Source organism: Balaenoptera borealis (genome assembly GCF_965194805.1).
Source record: "Balaenoptera borealis genome assembly, chromosome: 13".
NCBI lineage: Eukaryota > Metazoa > Chordata > Mammalia > Artiodactyla > Balaenopteridae > Balaenoptera > Balaenoptera borealis.
This window is the reverse complement of record NC_138870.1, coordinates 98,575,383-98,595,603: the sequence shown is the minus strand read 5'-3', so window position 1 is coordinate 98,595,603 and position 20,221 is coordinate 98,575,383. Positions and strand designations below refer to the sequence as shown.

Here is a 20,221-nt window from a genome sequence, read left to right as displayed (position 1 = left end):
GAGCAGGGGCTACTCTTTGTTGCAGTGCGTGGGCTTCTCATTGCAGTGGCTTCTCTTGTTGCGGAGCACAGGCTCTACAAGCATGGGCTTCAGTAGTTGTGGCACGTGGGCTCAGTAGTTGTGGCACACGGGCTTAATTGGTCCACGGCATGTGGGATCTTCCTGGACCAGGGCTCGAAGCCATGTCCCCTGCATTGTCAGGTGGATTCCTAACCACTGTGCCACCAGGGAAGTCCCATCATTTCTTTTCTGTGGTGGAAACAATTAAGAGCTTGTCTCTTAGTACCTTTGGAGTTTATAATACAGTGTTGTTGACTGTAATCACTAGCTGTGTATTAGATCTCCAGGACCTGTTTATCTACTGGTTCCAAGTTTCTACCCTTAAACTACATCTCCCCAGTTCCCCTACCCCCAAGCTTCTGGTAACTACCATTCTACTTTCTGCTCTTCAAGTTCAGTTTTTTTAGATTTTCTTCCTCCCTCCCTCCCTCCCTCCCTTCATATAGTTGATTTACATTGTTGTTTTAATTACTGCTGTACAGCAAAGTGATTCAGTTATAAAGATATATACATTCTTTTTTTTTTTTTAATGTCTGAAACATTTATATTAACATATTTCCATACATATTTCCATACAAATACAAATATAAGATTTTTAGAAATTTCATGTAATGTCTGAAACATTTGTATTAACATATTTCCATACAAATAACCCAATGAAAGTTTAGTATTAGTTGTTTTGTTTGTTTGTTTGTTTATACTGCAGGTTCTTATTAGGCATCAATTTTATACACATCAGTGTATACATGTCAATCCCAATCGCCCAATTCAGCACACCACCATCCCCACCCCACCGCAGTTTTCCCCCCTTGGTGTCCATATGTCCATTCTCTGCATCTGTGTCTCAACTTCTGCCCTGCAAACCGGCTCATCTGTACCATTTTTCTAGGTTCCACATACATGCATTAATATACGATATTTGTTTTTCTCTTTCTGACTTACTTCACTCTGTATGACTGTCTCTAGATCCATCCACTTCTCAACAAATGACTCAATTTCGTTCCTTTTTATGGCTGAGTAATATTCCATTGTATATATGTACCACATCTTCTTTATCCATTCGTCTGTTGATGGGCATTTAGGTTGCTTCCATGACCTGGCTATTGTAAATAGTGCTGCAATGAACATTCGGGTGCATGTGTCTTTTTGAATTACGGTTTGCTCTGGGTATATGCCCAGTAGTGGGATTGCTGGGTCATATGGTAATTGTATTTTTAGTTTTTTAAGGAACCTCCATATTGTTCTCCATAGTGGCTGTATCAATTTACATTCCCACCAACAGTGCAAGAGGTTTCCCTTTTCTCCACACCCTCTCCAGCATTTGTCGTTTGTAGATTTTCTGATGATGCCCATTCTAACAGGAGTGAGGTGATACCTCATTGTAGTTTTGATTTGCATTTCTCTAATAATTAGTGATGTTGAGCATCTTTTCATTTGCTTCGTGGCCGTCTGTATGTCTTCTTTGGAGAAATGTCTATTTAGGTCTTCTGCCCATTTTTGGATTGGGGTGTTTGTTTCTTTAATATTGAGCTGAATGAGCTGTTTATATATTTTGGAGATTAATCCTTTGTCCGTTGATTCGTTTGCAAATATTTTCTCCCATTCTGAGGGTTGTCTTTTCGTCTTGTTTATGGTTTCCTTTGCTGTGCAAAAGCTTTGAAGTTTCATTAGGTCCCATTTGTTTATTTTTGTTTTTATTTCCATTACTCTAGGAGGTGGATCAAAAAAGATCTTGCTGTGATTTATGTCAAAGAGTGTTCTTCCTATGTTTTCCTCTAAGAGTTTTTTTTTTTTTTTTTTTTTTCCTCTAAGAGTTTTATAGCGTCCAGTCTTATATTTAGGTCCCTAATCCATTTTGAGTTTATTTTTGTGTATGGTGTTAGGGAGTATTCTAATTTCATTCTTTTACATGTAGCTGTCCAGTTTTCCCAGCACCACTTATTGAAGAGACTGTCTTTTCTCCATTGTATATCTTTGCCTCCTTTGTCATAGATTAGTTGACCATAGGTGCGTGGGTTAATCTCTGGGCTTTCTATCTTGTTCCATTGATCTATGTTTCTGTTTTTGTGCCAGTACCATATTGTCTTGATTACTGTAGCTTTGTAGTATAGTCTGAAGTCAGGGAGTCTGATTGCTCCAGCTCCATTTTTTTCCCTCAAGACTGCTTTGGCTATTCGGGGTCTTTTGTGTCTCCATACATATTTTAAGATGATTTGTTCTAGCTCCGTAAAAAATGCCATTGGTAATTTGATAGGGATTGCATTGAATCTGTAGATTGCTTTGGGTAGTATACTCATTTTCACAATGTTGATTCTTCCAATCCAAGAACATGGTATATCTCTCCATCTGTTGGTATCATCTTTAATTTCTTTCATCAGTGTCTTATAGTTTTCTGCATACAGGTCTTTTGTCTCCCTAGGTAGGTTTATTCCTAGGTATTTTATTCTTTTTGTTGCAATGGTAAATGGGAGTGTTTCCATAATTTCTCTTTCAGATTTTTCATCATTAGTGTATAGGAATGCAAGAGATTTCTGTGCATTAATTTTGTATCCTGCAACTTTACCATATTCATTAAGTAGCTCTAGCAGTTTTCTGTTGGCAGTTTTAGGATTCTCTATGTATAGTATCATGTCATCCGCAAACAGTGACAGTTTTACTTCTTCTTTTCCAATTTGTATTCCTTTTATTTCTTTTTCTTCTCTGATTGCCGTGGCTAGGACTTCCAGAACTATGTTGAATAATAGTGGTGAGAGTGGACATCCTTGTCTCGTTCCTGATCTTAGAGGAAATGCTTTCAGTTTTTCACCATTGAGAATGATGTTTGCTGTGGGTTTGTCATATATGGCCTTTATTATGTTGAGGTAGATTCCCTCTATGCCCACTTTCTGGAGAGTTTTTATCATAAATGGGTGTTGAATTTTGTCAAAAGCTTTTTCTGCATCTATTGAGATGATCATATGGTTTTTATTCTTCAATTTGTTAATATGGTGTATCACATTGATTGATTTGCGTATATTGAAGAATCCTTGCATCCCTGGGATAAATCCCACTTGATCGTGGTGTATGATCCTTTTAATGTGTTGTTGGATTCTGTTTGCTAGTATTTTGTTGAGGATTTTTGCATCTATATTCATCAGTGATATTGGTCTGTAATTTTCTTTTTTTGTAGTGTCTTTGTCTGGTTTTGGTATCAGGGTGATGGTGGCCTCATAGAATGAGTTTGGGAGTGTTCCTTCCTCTGCAATTTTTTGGAAGAGTTTGAGAAGGATAGGTGTTAGCTCTTCTCTAAATGTTTGATAGAATTCACCTGTGAAGCCATCTGGTCCTGGACTTTTGTTTGTTGGAAGATTTTTAATCACAGTTTCAATTTCATTACTTGTGATTGGTCTGTTCATATTTTCTGTTTCTTCCTGGTTCAGTCTTGGAAGTTTATACCTTTCTAAAAATTTGTCCATTTCTTCCAGGTTGTCCATTTTATTGGCATAAAGTTGCTTGTAGTAGTCTCTTAGGATGCTTTGTATTTCTGCGGTGTCTGTTGTAACTTCTCCTTTTTCATTTCTGATTTTATTGATTTGAGTCCTCTCCCTCTTTTTCTTGATGAGTCTGGCTAATGGCTTATCAATTTTGTTTATCTTCTCAAAGAACCAACTTTTAGTTTTATTGATCTTTGCTATTGTTTTCTTTGTTTCTATTTCATTTATTTCTGCTCTCATCTTTATGATTTCTTTCCTTCTGCTAACTTTGGGTTTTGTTTGTTCTTCTTTCTCTAGTTTCTTTAGGTGTAAGGTTAGATTGTTTACTTGAGATTTTTCTTGTTTCTTGAGGTAGGCTTGTATAGCTATAAACTTCCCTCTTAGAACTGCTTTCGCTGCATCCCATAGGTTTTGGGTTGTCGTGTTTTCATTGTCATTTGTCTCTAGGTATTTTTTTATTTCCTCTTTGATTTCTTCAGTGATCTCTTGGTTATTTAGTAACGTATTGTTTAGCCTCCATGTGTTTGTCTTTTTTACGTTTTTTTCCCTGTAATTCATTTCTAATCTCATAACGTTGTGGTCAGAAAAGATGCTTGATATGATTTCAATTTTCTTAAATTTACTGAGGCTTGATTTGTGACCCAAGATGTGATCTATCCTGGAGAATGTTCCGTGCGCACTTGAGAAGAACGTGTAATCTGCTGTTTTTGGATGGAATGTCCTATATATATCAATTAAATCTATCTGGTCTATTGTATCATTTAAAGCTTCTGTTTCCTTATTTATTTTCATTTTGGATGATCTGTCCATTGGTGTAAGTGAGGTGTTAAAGTCCCCCACTATGATTGTGTTACTATCAATTTCCTCTTTTATAGCTGTTAGCAGTTGCCTTATGTATTGAGGTGCTCCTATGTTGGGTGCATATATATTTATAATTGTTATATCTTCTTCTTGGATTGATCCCCTGATCATTATGTAGTGTCCTTCCTTGTCTCTTGTAACATTCTTTATTTTAAAGTCTATTTTATCTGATATGAGTATAGCTACTCCAGCTTTCTTTTGATTTCCATTTGCATGGAATATCTTTTTCCATCCCCTCACTTTCAGTCTGTATGTGTCCCTAGGTCTAAAGTGGGCCTCTTGTAGACAGCATATATATGGGTCTTGTTTTTGTATCCATTCAGCCAGTCTATGTCTTTTGGTTGGGGCATTTAATCCATTCACGTTTAAGGTAATTATCGATATGTATGTTCCTATGACCATTTTCTTAATTGTTTTGTGTTTGTTTTTGTAGGTCCTTTTCTTCTCTTGTGTTTCCCACTTAGAGAAGTTCCTTTAGCATTTGTTGTAGAGCTGGTTTGGTGGTGCTGAATTCTCTTAGCTTTTGCTTGTCTGTAAAGCTTTTGATTTCTCCATCAAATCTAAATGAGATCCTTGCCGGGTAGAGTAATCTTGGTTGTAGGTTCTTCCCTTTCATCACTTTAAGTATATCATGCCACTCCCTTCTGGCTTGCAGAGTTTCTGCTGAGAAATCAGCTGTTAACCTTATGGGAGTTCCCTTGTATGTTATTTGTCGTTTTTCCCTTGCTGCTTTCAATAATTTTTCTTTGTCTTTAATTTTTGCCACTTTGATTACTATGTGTCTCGGCGTGTTTCTCCTTGGGTTTATCCTGTCTGGGACTCTCTGCGCTTCCTGGACTTGGGTGGCTATTTCCTTTCCCATGTTAGGGAAGTTTTCGACTATAATCTCTTCAAATATTTTCTCTGGCCCTTTCTCTCTCTCTTCTCCTTCTGGGACCCCTATAATGCGGATGTTGTTGCGTTTTATGTTGTCCCAGAGGTCTCTTAGGCTGTCTTCATTTCTTTTCATTCTTTTTTCTTTAGTCTGTTCCGCAGCAGTGAATTCCACCATTCTGTCTTCCAGGTCACTTATCCGTTCTTCTGCCTCAGTTATTCTGCTATTGATTCCTTCTAGTGTAGTTTTCATTTCAGTTATTGTATTGGTCATCTCTGTTTGTTTGTTCTTTAGTTCTTCTAGGTCTTTGTTAATCATTTCTTGCATCTTCTCAATCTTTGCCTCCATTCTTATTCCAAGGTCCTGGATCATCTTCACTATCATTATTCTGAATTCTTTTTCTGGAAGGTTGCCTATCTCCACTTCATTTAGTTGTTTTTCTGGGGTTTTTTCTTGTTCCTTCATCTGATATATAGCCCTCTGCCTTTTCATCTTGTCTATCTTTCTGTAACTGTGGGTTTTGGTCCACAGGCTGCAGGATTGTAGTTTTTCTTGATTCTGCTGTCTGTCCTCTGGTGGTTGAGGCTATCTAAGAGGCTTGATGGGAGGCTCTGGTGGTGGGTAGAGCTGACTGTTGCTGTGGCGGACAGAGCTCCGTAACACTTTAATCCACTTGACTGTTGATGGGTGGGGCTGGGTTCCCTCCCTGTTGGTTGTTTTGCCTGAGGCAACCCAACACTGCAGCCTACCTGGGCTCTTTGATGGGGTTAATGGCAGACTCTGGGAGGGCTCACGCCAAGGAGCACTTCCCAGAACCTCCGCTGCCAGTGTCCTTGTCCCCACGGTGAAACAGAGCCACCCCCCGCCTCTGCAGGAGACCTCCCAACACCAGCAGGTAGGTCTGGTTCAGTCTCCCCCAGGGTCACTGCTCCTTCCCCTGGGTCCCGATGCGCACACTACTTTGTGTGTGCCCTCCAAGAGTGGGGTCTCTGTTTCCCCCAGTCCTGTCAAAGTCCTGCAATCAATTCCCACTAGGCTTCAAAGACTGATTCTCTAGGAATTCCTCCTCCCATTGCCGGACCCCCAGGTTGGGAAGCCTGACGTGGGGCTCAGAAGCTTCACTCCAGTGGGTGGACTTCTGTGGTATAAGTGTTCGCCAGTCTGTGAGTCACCCACCCAGCAGTTATGGGATTTGATTTTACTCTGATTGTGCCCCTCCTACCGTCTCACTGTGGCTTCTCCTCTGTCCTTGGACGTGGGGTATCCTCCTTGGTGAAGTCCAGGGTCTTCCTGTCAATGATTGTCCAGCAGCCAGTTGTGATTCTGGTGCTCTCGCAAGAGGGAGTGAGAGCACGTCCTTCTACTCCGCCATCTTGGTTAATCTCTACATTCTTTTTTTTAATATTCTTTTTTTTTGGCTGCACCATGCAGCTTGGGGATCTTAGTTCCCTGACCAGGGATCGAACCTATGCCACCTGCAGTGGAAGTGCAGAGTCCTAACCACTGGACTGCCAGGGAATTCCCCTATATTCTTTTCCATTATGGTTTATCATAGGATAATGAATATAGTTCTCTGTGCCGTACAGTAGGACCTTGTTGTTTATCCATTCTATATATAAAAGCTTACATCTGCTAACCCAACCTCCCACTCCATCCCTCCCCCAGCCCCCTTCCCCTTGGCAACCAGCAGTCTGTACTCTATGTCCTTGATTCTGGTTCTGTTTCACAGATAGGTTCATTTGTGTCATATTTTAGATTCCACATATAAGTGATATCATACAGTATTTGTCTTTCTCTTTCTGACTTACTTCACTTAGTATGATAATCTCAAGTTGCATCCATAGATTTTAGATAAGTGATATCATACAGTACTTGTCTTTCTCTGTCTGACTAATCTTACTAAGCATAAGTAAGCATAAATAAGATGGATCCTCAAGGTCCATCCATGTTTTCACAAATGGCAGGATTTCCTTCTTTCTGATGGCTCAATATTATTCCATCATATGTGTACACCACAACTTCTTTATCCACTCATCTGCTGGCAGACACTTAGATTGTTTCCTGAATCTTTTGATTTTATAGTTTATTCTGACTATCACTTCATTTTGTCTTTCATAGTTCGCCCTCTTTCTGTCTCAGTAGGCCTTCAGTGCTTCATAAGTGGGATATGACCAATGTCACGGTTAAGGTTATGAGTTGAGAGATGTTATTTGCTGCTTATTCTCACTTTTGGGTTAATTTCTGTATAGAGAGTAAGAAGGGTGATAAACTTCCCCCTCAAAAATGTCAGGCCTCGGTGAGATCATTGTATCACTACTGAACATTCATTTATAAAGTGAATTATCCAGTTTTTTTTCTTTCTATATCTTTATCAAAAGATTGAAGGTGTGCGAACTCCCTGGTGGTCCAGGGGTTAGGACTCTGCGCTTTCACTGCCAAGGGCCCAGTTTCAGTCCCTTGTTGGGGAACTAAGATCCCACAAGCCTTGCAGCGCGGCAAAAAAAAAAAAAAAAAAAAAGATTGAAGTTGATCTTAGAGGTCTCTCAGTTTCTTCCGCTCTCAGTAGAAACTCACCACATCCTGAGGCAACCCTACTTATCCTGGGACAAAGTTTGCTCGAGCCTACAACTAAGAACACGTCTTCCTCTTCTTACTGGTCCTTCAGACCCATCCTTTTGACTTCCCAGGCTTCCCATCTGCAGGCCAAGCTTCCCTAGACCTTCAGGCGGGGCTCTTGGGAGGTGGCCCTCAACACAACATCATCCTAGCTGGCCCTCCAGCTGGTCTGTGGACTCTGTTTTGTTTCATTGTGATATATAATTCACATACCATAAAATTCACCTTTATTTTAAAGCTTACAATTACGTAGTTTTTAGTATAGTCACAGATTTGTGCAACCATCACCAGTATTTAGTTTTCATCACCCTAAAAAGAAACCCCTACCTGTTAGCAGTCACTCCCCATTCTTCCCTTCACCCAGCCCCTGGCAACCACTAGTCTACTTTCTGTCTCTCTGGATGTGCCTGTTCTGGACATTTCATATGAATGGAATCATACAAATGTGGCCTTTTGTGTCTGGCTTTTCTCACTTAGCATCATGTTTTCAAAGTTCATCCATGTTGTCACATAAATCAGTACTTCATTCCTTTTACTGGCTGAATAACAGTCCATTGTATGGATATCCATCAGTTGATGGACATCTGAGTTACTTATTATTTCAACTATTATCAATAATGCTGCTCTGAACATTTGTGTACAAGGTCCTGAGTATGTGTTTTCAATTCTCTTGGGATATACCAAGGAGTGGAATTGCTAGGTCATATGGTAACTCTATGTATAACTTTAAAAAAATGTTATGGATAAATATTTACTGGGATAAATTTTCTGCAGTGTGCAAATCATTCTTATAAATACAAATGTTCAACTTTTTAGAGGAACTGCTGTAGTTTTCCAAAGTGACTGCATCATTGTACATAGCCCCCAACAGTGTATGAGGCTTCCAGTTCCTCTGCACCCTAGCCAGCACTAGTTGTTGTCTGTCTTTTTGATTATAGCCATCCTAGTGGGTGTGAAGGGATATCTCATTGTAGTTTTGATTTGCATTTCCCTAATGACTAGTGCTGTTGAGCATCTTTTCATATGCTTATTGGCCATATTATATCATCTATGAATAAATATCTATTCAAATCCTTTGCCTATTTTTTCATTGGATTATTTGTCTTTTTATTGTTGAGTGTCAGAGTTTTTATATGATCTGGATGCACAGACCCTTATCAGAATATGATTTGTAAAACATGTTATCCTATTCTGTGGGTTGTCTTTTCACTTTCTTGCTAGTGTCCTTTTTTTTTTTTTTAAATTGTTAGCACCTTTAATTATTATTTATTTATTTATTTGGCTGTGTTGGGTCTTCGTTTCTGTGCGAGGGCTTTCTCCAGTTGTGGCAAGCGGGGGCCACTCTTCATCGCGGTGCGCGGGCCTCTCACCACCGCGGCCTCTCCCATTGCGGAGCACAGGCTCCAGACGTGCAGGCTCAGCAATTGTGGCTCACGGGCCCAGTTGCTCCACGGCATGTGGGATCCTCCCAGACCAGGGCTCGAACCCGGGTCCCCTGCATTGGTAGGCAGATTCTCAACCACTGCGCCACCAGGGAAGCCCTTTTTTTAGGTTTTAAAAAAAAACTTATTTGGCTGCGCTGGGTCTTAGTTGCAGCATGTGGGATCTTTGTTGCGGCATGCAGGCTCTTTAGTTGTGGCATGCGAACTCTTAGTTGCAGCATGCATGTGGAATCTAGTTCCCTGACCAGGGATTGAACCTGGGCCCCCTGCATTGGGAGCGTGGAGTCTTAGCCACTGGACCACAAGGGAAGTCCCCTAACTTCATTCTTTTGAATGTGGATATCTAGTTGTCCCAGCACTATTTGTCGAAAAGCCTATTCTTTCTCCATTGAGTTGTCTTGGCATCCTTATTGAAAATAAGTTGACCTGAAATATATGGGTTTATTTCTGGACTCTCTATTCCATTGATCTAAATGTCTGTCCTTATACTACGACTATAGTCTTGATTACTGAAGCTTTATAGTTTAAGTTTTGAAATTGGGAAGTGTTAGTTCTCCAAATTTATACTTCTTTTTTAAGATTGTTTTGGTTATTTTGGCTCCTTTGCATTTTCATATGCATTTTAGGATCAGCATGTCAATTTCTGCCAAAAAAAAGCCAATAGATATTTTTGATAGGGATTGCATTGAATCTCTAGATCAGTTGGGGAGTAGTACAGGCATACCTCAGAGATATTGAGGGTTTGGTTTCAGACCACTGCAATAAAGTAAATATTGCCATTAAGCAAGTTACATGAATTGTTTTGTTTCCTAGTGCATATAAGAGTTATGTTTACACTGCACTGTAGTCTGTTAAGTGTGCAATAGCATTATGTCTAAAAAACAATGTACATATCTTAATTTAAAAATAATATATTGCGGACTTCCTTGGTGGCGCAGAGGTTAAGAATCCTCCTGCCAATGCAGGGGACACGGGTTTGAACCCTGGTCCAGGAAGATCCCACATGCCGCGGAGCAACTAAGCCCATGCGCCACAACTACTGAGCCTGCGCTCTAGAGCCCGCGAGCCACAACTACTGAAGCCCGCGCGCCTAGAGCCCGTGCTCCGCAACAAGAGAAGCCACCGCAATGAGAAGCCAGTGCACCACAACGAAGAGTAGCCCCTGCTCACCAGGACTAGAGAAAGCCTGTCGCGCAACAATGAAGACCCAACGCAGCCAAAAAAAAAAAAAAAAAAAGAAACCACTTTCTTTGCTCATCCATAAGAAGCAACTCCTCACCCATTCAAATTTTATCATGAGATTGCAGCAATTCATTCACATCTTCAGGCTCCACTTCTAATTCTCTTGCTATTTCCACCACATCTGCAGTTCCTTCCTCCACTGAAGTCTTGAACCCTCAAAGTCATCCACGAGGGTTGGAATCAGTTTCTTCCAAACTCCTGTTAATGTTGATATTTTGACCTTTTGCCATGAATCTTATTGGCAGCTAGAGTGGTGAATCCTTTCCAGAAGGTTTTCAGTTCACCTTGCCTGGATCCATCAGAGGAATCACTGTCTATGGAAGCTACAACCTTATGAAATGTAGCTCCTAAAAATAAGACTTGAAAGTAGAAATTACTTCGTGATCCACAGGCTGCAGAATGGGTGTTAGGAGGCATGAGGACATTAATCTCATTACATCTCCATCAGCGCTCCTGGGTGACCAGGTGCATTGTCAATGAGCAGTACTATTTTGAAAGGGATCTTTTTTCTGAGCGGTATGTCTCAACTGTGGGCCTAAAATATTCAGTAAACTATGTTGTATACAGATGTGCTATCATCTAGGCTTTGTTTTTCCATTTATAGAGCACAGGCAGAGTAGATTTAGCCTAATTCTTAAGGGCCCTAGAATATTCAGAATGGTAAATGAGCATTGGCTTCAACTTCAAGTCGTCAGCTGTGTTATTCCCTGACAAGGGAGTCAGCTTGACCTTTGAAGATGTGAAGCCAGGCATTGCACTGACTTCTCCTCTTTAGTTATGAAAATCCTAGATGGTGTCTTCATCCAGTATAAGACTGTTTTTTATCTGCATTGAAAATGTTTGGTGTAGCCATTTTCATTAATTGTCTTAGCTAGGTCTTCTGGACAACTTGCTGCAGCTTCTACATCAGCACTTGGTGTTTCACCTTGTACTTTTATGTCATGGAGGTGGTTTCTTTTCATTAAATCTCATGAACCAACGTCTGCTAGCTTCGGACTTTTCTTCTGCAGCTTTCACACCTCTCTTATCCTTCCTAGAATTAAATAGCGTTAGGATCTTGCTCTGGATTAGACTTTGGCTTGAGGGAATGTTGTGGCTGGTTTGATCTTCTTTCCAGATCACGGAAACTTTTTTTTTCACACCAGTAATGAGGCTGTTTCGCTTTCTTATCAGTTGTGTGTTCACTGGAGTAGCACTTAAAAAATTTTTTTTTAAAATTTATTTATTTGGCTGCGTCAGGTCTTAGTTGCGGCATGCATGCGGGATCTAGCTCCCTGACTGGGGATTGAATCCGGGCCCCCTGCATTGGGAGTGCAGAGTCTTATCCACTGGACCACCAGGGAAGTCCTTGGAGTAGCACTTTTTAATTTCCTTCAAGTATTTTTCCTTTGCATTCACAACTTGTCTGTTTGGTGCAAGAGGCCAGCTTTCAGCCTAATCTTAGTTTTTGGCATGTCTTCCTCACTAAGCTTAATCATTTCTAGCTTTTGATTTAAAGTGACAGATGTGCGACTCTTCCTTTCACTTGAACACTTAAGAGGCCATCGTAGGGTTATTAATTGGCCTGATTTCAATATTGTTGTGTCTCAAGGAATAGGGAGGCCTGAGGAGAGGGGGAGAGACGGGGGAACGGCCAGTCAGTGGAGCAGTCAGATCACATACATTTATTGATTAAGTTTGCCGTCTTAGATGGGCGCAGTTCGTGGTTTCCCAAGACAGTTACAATAGTAACATCAGAGATCACTGATCACAGATCACCATAGAAAAACTAATAGTAATACTGAAAAAGTTTGAAATATTGGGAGAATTACCAATATGTGACACACAGAAATTAAGTAAGCAAATGCTGTTGGATAAATGGTGCTGGTAGACTTGCTTGATGCAGGGTTGCCACAAACCTTCAGTTTGTAAAAAAACGTCAGGGACTTCCCTGGTTGTCCAGTGGTTCAGACTCAGTGCTTCCAATGCAGCGGGCCTGGGTTTGATCCCACGTGCCACACTAAGACCCCATGTCGGTGTGGCAAAAAAAAAACCCCAAGCCCCCCAAAACTGCCAATATTTGCAAAGTGCAATAAAGTGAAGCACAATAAAACAAGGCAGGGGACTCCCCTGGCGGTCCAGCGGTTAAGACTCCGTGCTTCCAATGCCAGGGACTCAGGTCTGATCGCTGGTCAGGGAACTAAGATCCCACGTGCCATGTGGTGCAGCCAAAAAAAAAAAAGAAAGGAATACCAAAAAACAAAGCATGCCTGTACTTTCTTAACAATGTTAGGTCTTCCCAGTCTTCTTTTTTTTTTTTTTTCTTTCTTTTTTTAAAAAAATAAATTTATTTATTTTTGGCTGCGTTGGGTCTTCGTTGCTGCACGCGGGCTTTCTCTAGTTGTGGTGAGTGGGGGCTACTCTTCCTTGCGGTGCGCGGGCTTCTCATTGCAGTGGCTTCTTTTGTTGTGGAGCACGGGCTCTAGGCGCGTGGGCTTCAGTAGTTCTGGCATGCAGGCTCAGTAATTGTGGCGCGCGGGCTTAGTTGCTCCACGGCATGTGGGATCTTCCCAGACCAGGGATCGAACCCGTGTCCCCTGCATTGGCAGGCGGATTCTTAACCACTGCGCCACCAGGGAAGTCCCTTCCCAGTCTTCTGATCCGTGAACAAGGATGTCTTTTTATTTATTTAGGTCTTTAATTTTTTTCAATTATGTTCTATAGTTTTCAGTGTACAAGTCTTGCACTTCTTTTGTTAAATTTATTCCTAAACATCTTATTCTTTTTGATGCTGGCCTGTGCGCTCTTTAAACAGGGTGACTTCATCATGAACATAACATTTCGGGAAACCATCTCTCTACAGATTAGGTTCTTTGGTTGGAAAAGAAGCCTGGAACTTACCTTTATGATTCCTGTTATTTCCCCCTTTCAGTTTTTAGTCTGTATTTTGAATTTGCTTGGAATAGGGCCCTGTGTCACAGGGCTTCTCTACAGTGAGAGAGCGCAAGGATGCGGGGAAGGCAGGCTTTGGAATCCAGCAGACCTTTGGCTTTCTCTGGCTGTGTGACCTTGCGTACACATCTGAGCTGCCGTTTTCTCATTTGTCAGTCTTTGGAGCTGTTTTTGAGGATTCAGTGAGCTAAGTAAATGAAAAAGCACCTGGCTGCTGCTTGGCCCCCATTGGGCTCATTTCCTAGACTGATGTCTCAGAAACAGCCCAACTGGAAACTTGGGGCTCCTTTTAGCGCTTCTGAACTTTTCATTGTGATAATTTTCAAATACACATAAACATTGAAATCACGTTCCTGTATTCCTGACTGTGGATTAATTCACATCTTCCCCCTCCCTAGCACTGCCTCTGGCCTGGCGAGGACAGCCTGTTTCCCCTACCCATTTAATTATTTCTGCCCCCACTTCCTCCTTGCCACACTGGGGTGAAAACGTTAACACTTCAGTCCAGCTGTCTTTAGCCAAAGAGCCTAGGACTATGAACGCTGGGAATTTACTGCTTGGAAATGGGTTAGAATTCTAAATATTTCCCTTTTGAGGGCTCAGATCAACCCTGGGCCCCTAGTTGTGGGGACCATTATGGGGCCCTTTCTGTAACAGGTACTCAGCATCTTCTCTCTGGTCTCAGTCAAGTGGACCTGAAGCTGGTTTTCCCAATAGGATCTGATTCTTCACTCCTCTGGGCAGGGTCCCTCCTCACCCCTCTCCACCTCTTCCCATTCATCTCCCCCACGAGGTCCAGTTTCATGCTACCCTTCCCAGAAATTTTCCCAATTCCCACCCGCCAGAAGCTTTCACCCCTGCTCCTTGTGTTCCCTGCGTATACCACTTAACACTTTCCTATTTTATCTTGTTTAAGCATCTTTCTGTCTTTTCTTCTAGATCTCGAGCTGGCCAGCCTGAGGGAAGGGCTGCACCGTGTCCACGCGTGTTGCCTGGCCTGGCACAGGACACAGGTGCTGCGTGTACGTCTGCTGGACCACTGACCTGAGGCAGGTGGACACCTGTTAACATTTTCCGGGGTGGGCGCCGATTAATGCTGAGTGTGCGGGTTCACCTCACATGGAGATACTGGTTATTTTTCCTGAGACAATGTAAACTAGTGGAAAGGACAAACAGGAGTTTGAATTACTGTACTTGAAGAGTCATTTTTCTTTAGCCCTCAGCAGATGATCGAACATAGTCAGTGTAAAAGCTCCGTGACAGTAACAAGCAGACCTGCCAAATGATGCCAAAGCAGCTCACTCACAGTATTCTTCTGAGTTTTCAAACTTGTTCAAAGCCGATGTAATATCCAGAGGGAGGACTGGTAACCTCTCCATTCTTCAACGCCTAGCACAGTATCAGACTCCGTGTTGTCATCTCTCTCAGCCTCCTGGGTTTATTTCCACACAGTTTCCTTTCCTACAGCCTCATTCCCCTGATGACTTCCTGACTGGCAGGCGGCAAAAACAAAATGTGTGTAACAGAGAATAGGGATGCATTGTCAGCCCAGCTCCAAGTGCTGCTTTTTCAAGGAGCTACTTGTGACTTAGGCAGATATGACCCCTCTTAGGTGCTCATTCTTATCCCTGTAAGATGAGGGTGATTGGAAGACCATGAGGTTATCCACAGGGGACCACAGAAGGACCTGTATCAAGCTGATAAAGGCTAATTAGTATCAATTCAAATTGATATAATTAACGTTTAGCTGGTATTTGTGTTTTCTCCTGAACTTTGGACAAATTTACCAAAATCTTTTTAAAATCTATTATTTTATCACAAAATCACTTCACGTGATAGTTAGGGAGGGCTGTAAGCCAGTGCCTGCACTCCCCCTCACCAACCTGAATCCTACACAGCAGGCATTTAAACTGAGGCATTCTAAGATAAAGATGCAAGAAGTGAAACAAAGTCAGGTGTCTGTCTCACACAGTTTATTTAACAATAGGTAATAAGAAATCAAATTTAACAGTCTATACAGTGATCCAAAGTTCATATTTATAAGTAATCAACTTTAATCTCATGATTTACAAGTTGAGGGTTTTTGCTTTCTATTTTCAAGTTTTACAGAAAGTGTGTGTGTGTGTGTGTGTGTGTATGTGTGTGTGTGTTTTGGGGGTGGACAGGGTAAGGAGGAAGAAAGCAAGCAAAGAAGAAACCCCAGGGACATTTTGCATGTTAAAATCATCCCGCTGGAATCGTTTCTTACCCTCTTTTTAATTTTTTCCTTTGTTAGATGTAAAAATAACGAAAAAAATTCTTTCAAGAAACAGAACCACAATATATAATACATCAATTTGGCAGCTGCCCCTGTATATTTTGAAAAAGTCATTTTTCTCTCTACATGTACAAATTACTTTAATACTTGAAGTTTTTACGATCAGACTTACGGAATAGAAAATTTTCTGGAGCACAAAAGTTGACTTGAGGGGAGGAAAGGGGGCTTTTTTTTCCTTTTTTTTTTTTTTTTTTAAACATTTTTAAAAGAATGAACATCTTTGCACCCAGAGAAAAAAATTGGTATTTTAATATATATTTATATATATTTATATATATATAGAATGTAATTTTAAAGTAACATTAACCCCTTTTGTCCTCTGGTTTTAGAAATGTTCTTTTTTAACTCTTCCATAAAGTGAGGAAAATAGGGAAGAATGTCAACCATCTGCACCAGTAAATAATAACTATTAATATTACATATTTTCATTAATTTAAAAAAAATAATAAAACCTATTGGAGGTGCAAGGCAGGAGCATGTGGTTGGCTTCACAGACCTCAGCCTCCTCCCAGTGCACACTTGAACCAAACACACAAGGGAAAAAAAACCAGGCTGGTGGGGACCAGCCATAACAAAAATAGATTCTTTGTGTTCTATCAATCGTCACCCCTCAGGTTCATTTCGCATGTTTGCTTTAAACCACAAACAGCCAGCTACCGCGCAGTTCTTGTGTGTTCCAAGGAAAATTGTCTTTTAGGCTAAGAAAGATTCAAAAAAATTGTTTTCAGTACAAAAAGTCTTAAGAGAAAATAATTTTTTTGCTCCCAAAATACTACAAGGTGTCTCTAGTGTATGTCTAGTGTACTCTGTGAGAGGTTTGCATTCAAGTCTGAGTTGTCGGTGCTGAGTCCCAGGTCCGTGGCGCTGGCACCATGGAGGTTTGCCATGCCTGGATTGCTCGCCAGCTGAGAGAGCATCGAACTCTGGTCCGGGCTGGCAAAATGCCCTTGTTCCAGGGGGTTGCCCTGGGCAGCGACCAGTCCGGGATGTGGAGAACTGGTCTGTGGGGAAACGTGGTGTGGAGAAGGCTGAGGCTGCATCCGTGGGGAAGGGCTGGAGTGGGGGGGCTGGGACTGTGGCCGCGGAGAAGGAACAGGCTGGGGAGACCGCACTTGATTGGAGAGAGACGGGATCTGCTGGCCTGGAAGGTGCGGGGACTGAGCCTGACTCGGGAGCATATGCTGCTGGGGGCTCATGGGGTTGGGCTGAGCGGGTGACCCCATCTGTTGCTGAAGGAGTCGCTGCTGATAGGCCTGCAGACCGGCTCCTGCCTCTGCCCCCAGGGCCTGGGGGAGCTGGCCCAGCTGGCCCCCGCTCCCTTGCTGCAGGTGCTGCATGTGCTGCTGCATCCGGGGCGGCGGCGGCGGCTGGGGCGCCGGGTAGCCCAGGCCCTGGGGCGGCTGGAACTGGCTGTGGCTGGCCAGCCCAGGGCCGACTCCGGGCCCCGCTCCCTGCTGCTGCTGCTGTTGCTGCTGCTGCTGCTGCTGCTGCTGCATCATCTGCTGCCGCCTCAGAATGTCTCGGAACTGCGCCGGCATGGTGCTGTGATTCATGCTCATCTGCTGAGCCTGGGGGCTCATCCCCCCCATGGGCGGTGGGAGCTGCTGCTGCGGCGCTTGCTGCTGGGGCAGGCCGGCCCTCTGGACGCCCGCCTGCATGGGATTCAAGTTCGGCATGGCGGGGCCGGAGTGGACCCCCTGCTGGCCCGGCATGGCGGGGGGCTGCAGCCCTGGCTGGCCCTGGGGCACGCCGGGCTGCCCGGGGAGGGGCTGCGGATTGGCGTTGGCGTACTTGGCAGCCCGCTGCTTGATGAACGCAGCCAACAGCTGGGGGTTGGCGTGAAGGATACTAAGCACCTGTTGCTGCTGCAGGGGGGAGCTGGGAGACCTGAGAGTCCGCAGAAGGTTTTGTAAGGCTTGCTGAGACACAGTGCCCGGTTTGAGAGGGCTCACACCGACCTGGCCCAATCCCGGCTGGGGAGCCATGTTCAGGGGCTGACCGTGCTGTGACACTGACATCATGGCTGGCCTGGGCATCCCGGGCTGCAGGTGCTGGGGCTGAGGCAAGCCTCCTTGGGCCCACGGTGGAGGCTGCTGCATCCCTGTGGGCCCCACCCCTGGCTCCAAATGCCCGCCGGGACCTCTGGCCATGGGGGGTGCGTTCATACCCATGGGGGCCATCGGAGTCATTTGGGGCATCTGGTGCTGGATCGGCCTTTGAAAAATTTGCACATGGGCCATCTGGCGCTGCGTCTCGGCTGCCCTCTGAATCTGCATCGCCATTTCCACTGCTGCAGGCGGGGGTCCTGGAAGGGGTGGCTGAGCGGTCTGCGGAGGGGTCGGGGGGGTGACCTGGCCGGCCGCCTTGCCCTGGGACACCGGGCCAGCAGCCTGAGTCCTGGGCAAGTAGGGCGGCATGCTGGTGGGAGGGGTGGGCTGGGGCTGGGAGGGGGGCCGGGGCGTCTGCGGGGTGGTCGGCTGCTGGCCCGTGGGCGTGGTCGGGGTCGCAGGCGTCGGGGAGGGCAGGCCCTGCTGCTGCCCCACCACGCCCGCCCGCTGCATGCTGGCCATCCTCCTGCGGAGCATCTGGGCTTGCTGGAGCCGGTGCTGCAGCTGCTGCTGCCGGAGCTTCTGCTTGATGTTGAGGCAGAAGGGCACGGGGCACTTGTTCTCCTGGCAGTGCTTGGCGTGGTAGCAGCAGAGGGCGATGAGCTGCTTGCAGATGGGGCACCCTCCGTTGGTCTTGCGCTTGCAGCCCTTGGTGTGCTGCACCACCCGCTTCATCTTCTGGCAGGAGGGCAGGGAGCAGTTGGCGTTGCGGCACTGGCAGGCGTGCACCAGGGACTGGATGCAGCGCTGGATGCTCAGGCGGCGGGAGTCCCCCGGGCTCTGCGTGGCCGCGGCCTGCTGGCTGTTGCTCTCGTCATCCAACCCGAGACCCAGCTTCTCCATTTTGTGGTCATGGTTTTTAGTGTTGTAGCAGGTGATACACAAATCATAATCCTGGGGGAAAAACACAGGTGCAGGTCAACTCTCCAGAATTAAAGTCATTCAAAAGTATTTACATACTCTGCTTGGGCTAAAAAGCCCCGTTTTACAGAAAGCCTCTAACCAACCACTTGGATTTGAGACCAGGCCCCGCCCACCCTGTCCTGTTACTCACCAGTGGCCCCGGAGCCTAGGAAGGCCCCCCCGGGCCTGCATAACCTCTGTCTGAATCACATCTCAGGCACCCGAAAGCCCCCGCCCCTCCCCCGCCAGGGGCCTACCTCGCACACGGTGCAGTGCCAGCGCGTCTCCACGTGGTGCTTGCACTCGTTGCAGGTGTAGACGAAGCGGTCCTGGCTCTGGGTGTGCAGCTCCACCAGCATGCACATGGTGGACCACTGGGCTCTTCGGAGTGAGGAGAACTCCAGGTGCTTGTCCCTTGCGAGGGTGAGAAAGGCATCCCGCCCGTCCATCAGGTCGCAGGGGATGAGGGGGTCGGGATCAACGATGGGAGGCAGGGAGTTGGCGGCGGGGCCGGCGATGAGACGGATCACGAAGAAGACCTGCAAAACAGACATTCTCATCCTGACTCTGGCACTAGAGCACCACGGGGCACTGGACCAGTTGCCGCAGATGGGTGGGCCAGGCTGTGCCCCTGGGGGGCTGGGACGCCTGGCTTAGTTTTATGACCACCTCGCAAGGTTACACGACATGGCCCTCTTTCTCCTGCTTCACTACCTCTGTGCTCTTCTCTGGGACTGTCTACGATGGGCCTAAAAAATCTACATCTTATGTTTTCTACCACATTCAATAATTTCTTCAAAAGAAGAATGGTCGGGTACAGCACCGTACAGTGGACATTTTGCCTCAAAGTGGTCTACTTTAAGATGCAATCCATGGTTTAACCTGACTCTAATCATAAGGAAACAGAAAAATCCAAATTGAGGGACATTCTATACAACAATGGGCCTGGAGTCTTCCACAAAATGCCCGTGTCATGTTAAGAAAATAAGGCCAGGAGCTGAAACACGGCAACTCCGCACGGAGCAGGAGGAGCGGCCGTGAGCTGGTGGCAGCGGGTGAGGCTTCCCGAGTGCAGCCATCGCACGCTTATGCAGAAAGCGTCCTCCTTCTCAGAAGGTACTTGCTGAAATAAGGATATAGAAAATGTAGCCGAATGTTAACAGTTGGTGAATCTAAGTGAAGGCTACGGGAGGACATCTTCTATATAACTTTCCTGTAAGTTTGGAGGAAAAAAAAAGTTGGTGGGAAAATTAAAAATGCAAAACCTCCTTCGTCCTTGCTACAGAAACAGCAAAAGTTGAAGTTTGTTCATTGAAGTTTAAAGACACACAACCACCATTAATTCCCATAACCACTGGTGTAAAGGCTGCAAGAAGAAGCTGGGATTATATATG

The 20,221-nt window shown here is 44.5% G+C and overlaps 2 protein-coding genes across 6 annotated transcripts in view; one reads left to right on the top strand and one right to left on the bottom strand.

Moving 5' to 3' along the window:
• Window positions 1-14,692, top strand: part of LOC309608976 (glycine cleavage system H protein, mitochondrial-like) — a 37,647-nt gene extending 22,955 nt beyond the window's left edge. For all 4 annotated transcript variants that reach the window (XR_014233173.1, XR_014233174.1, XR_014233175.1 and 1 more), the window contains one exon: window positions 14,439-14,692. The gene's annotated coding sequence lies outside the window, so the exon portion shown is untranslated. The remainder of the gene's footprint in view (window positions 1-14,438) is intronic.
• Window positions 14,693-15,450: 758 nt separating this feature from the next.
• Window positions 15,451-20,221, bottom strand: part of EP300 (EP300 lysine acetyltransferase) — a 73,394-nt gene continuing 68,623 nt past the window's right edge. For both annotated transcript variants that reach the window (XM_082351418.1, XM_082351417.1), the window contains 2 exons: window positions 19,085-19,366; window positions 15,451-18,818 (listed from right to left, as the gene is read on the bottom strand). In XM_082351418.1, coding sequence (XP_082207544.1) covers window positions 16,602-18,818; window positions 19,085-19,366 — 2,499 coding nt within the window. In that variant the 3' untranslated portion in view covers window positions 15,451-16,601. The remainder of the gene's footprint in view (window positions 18,819-19,084; window positions 19,367-20,221) is intronic.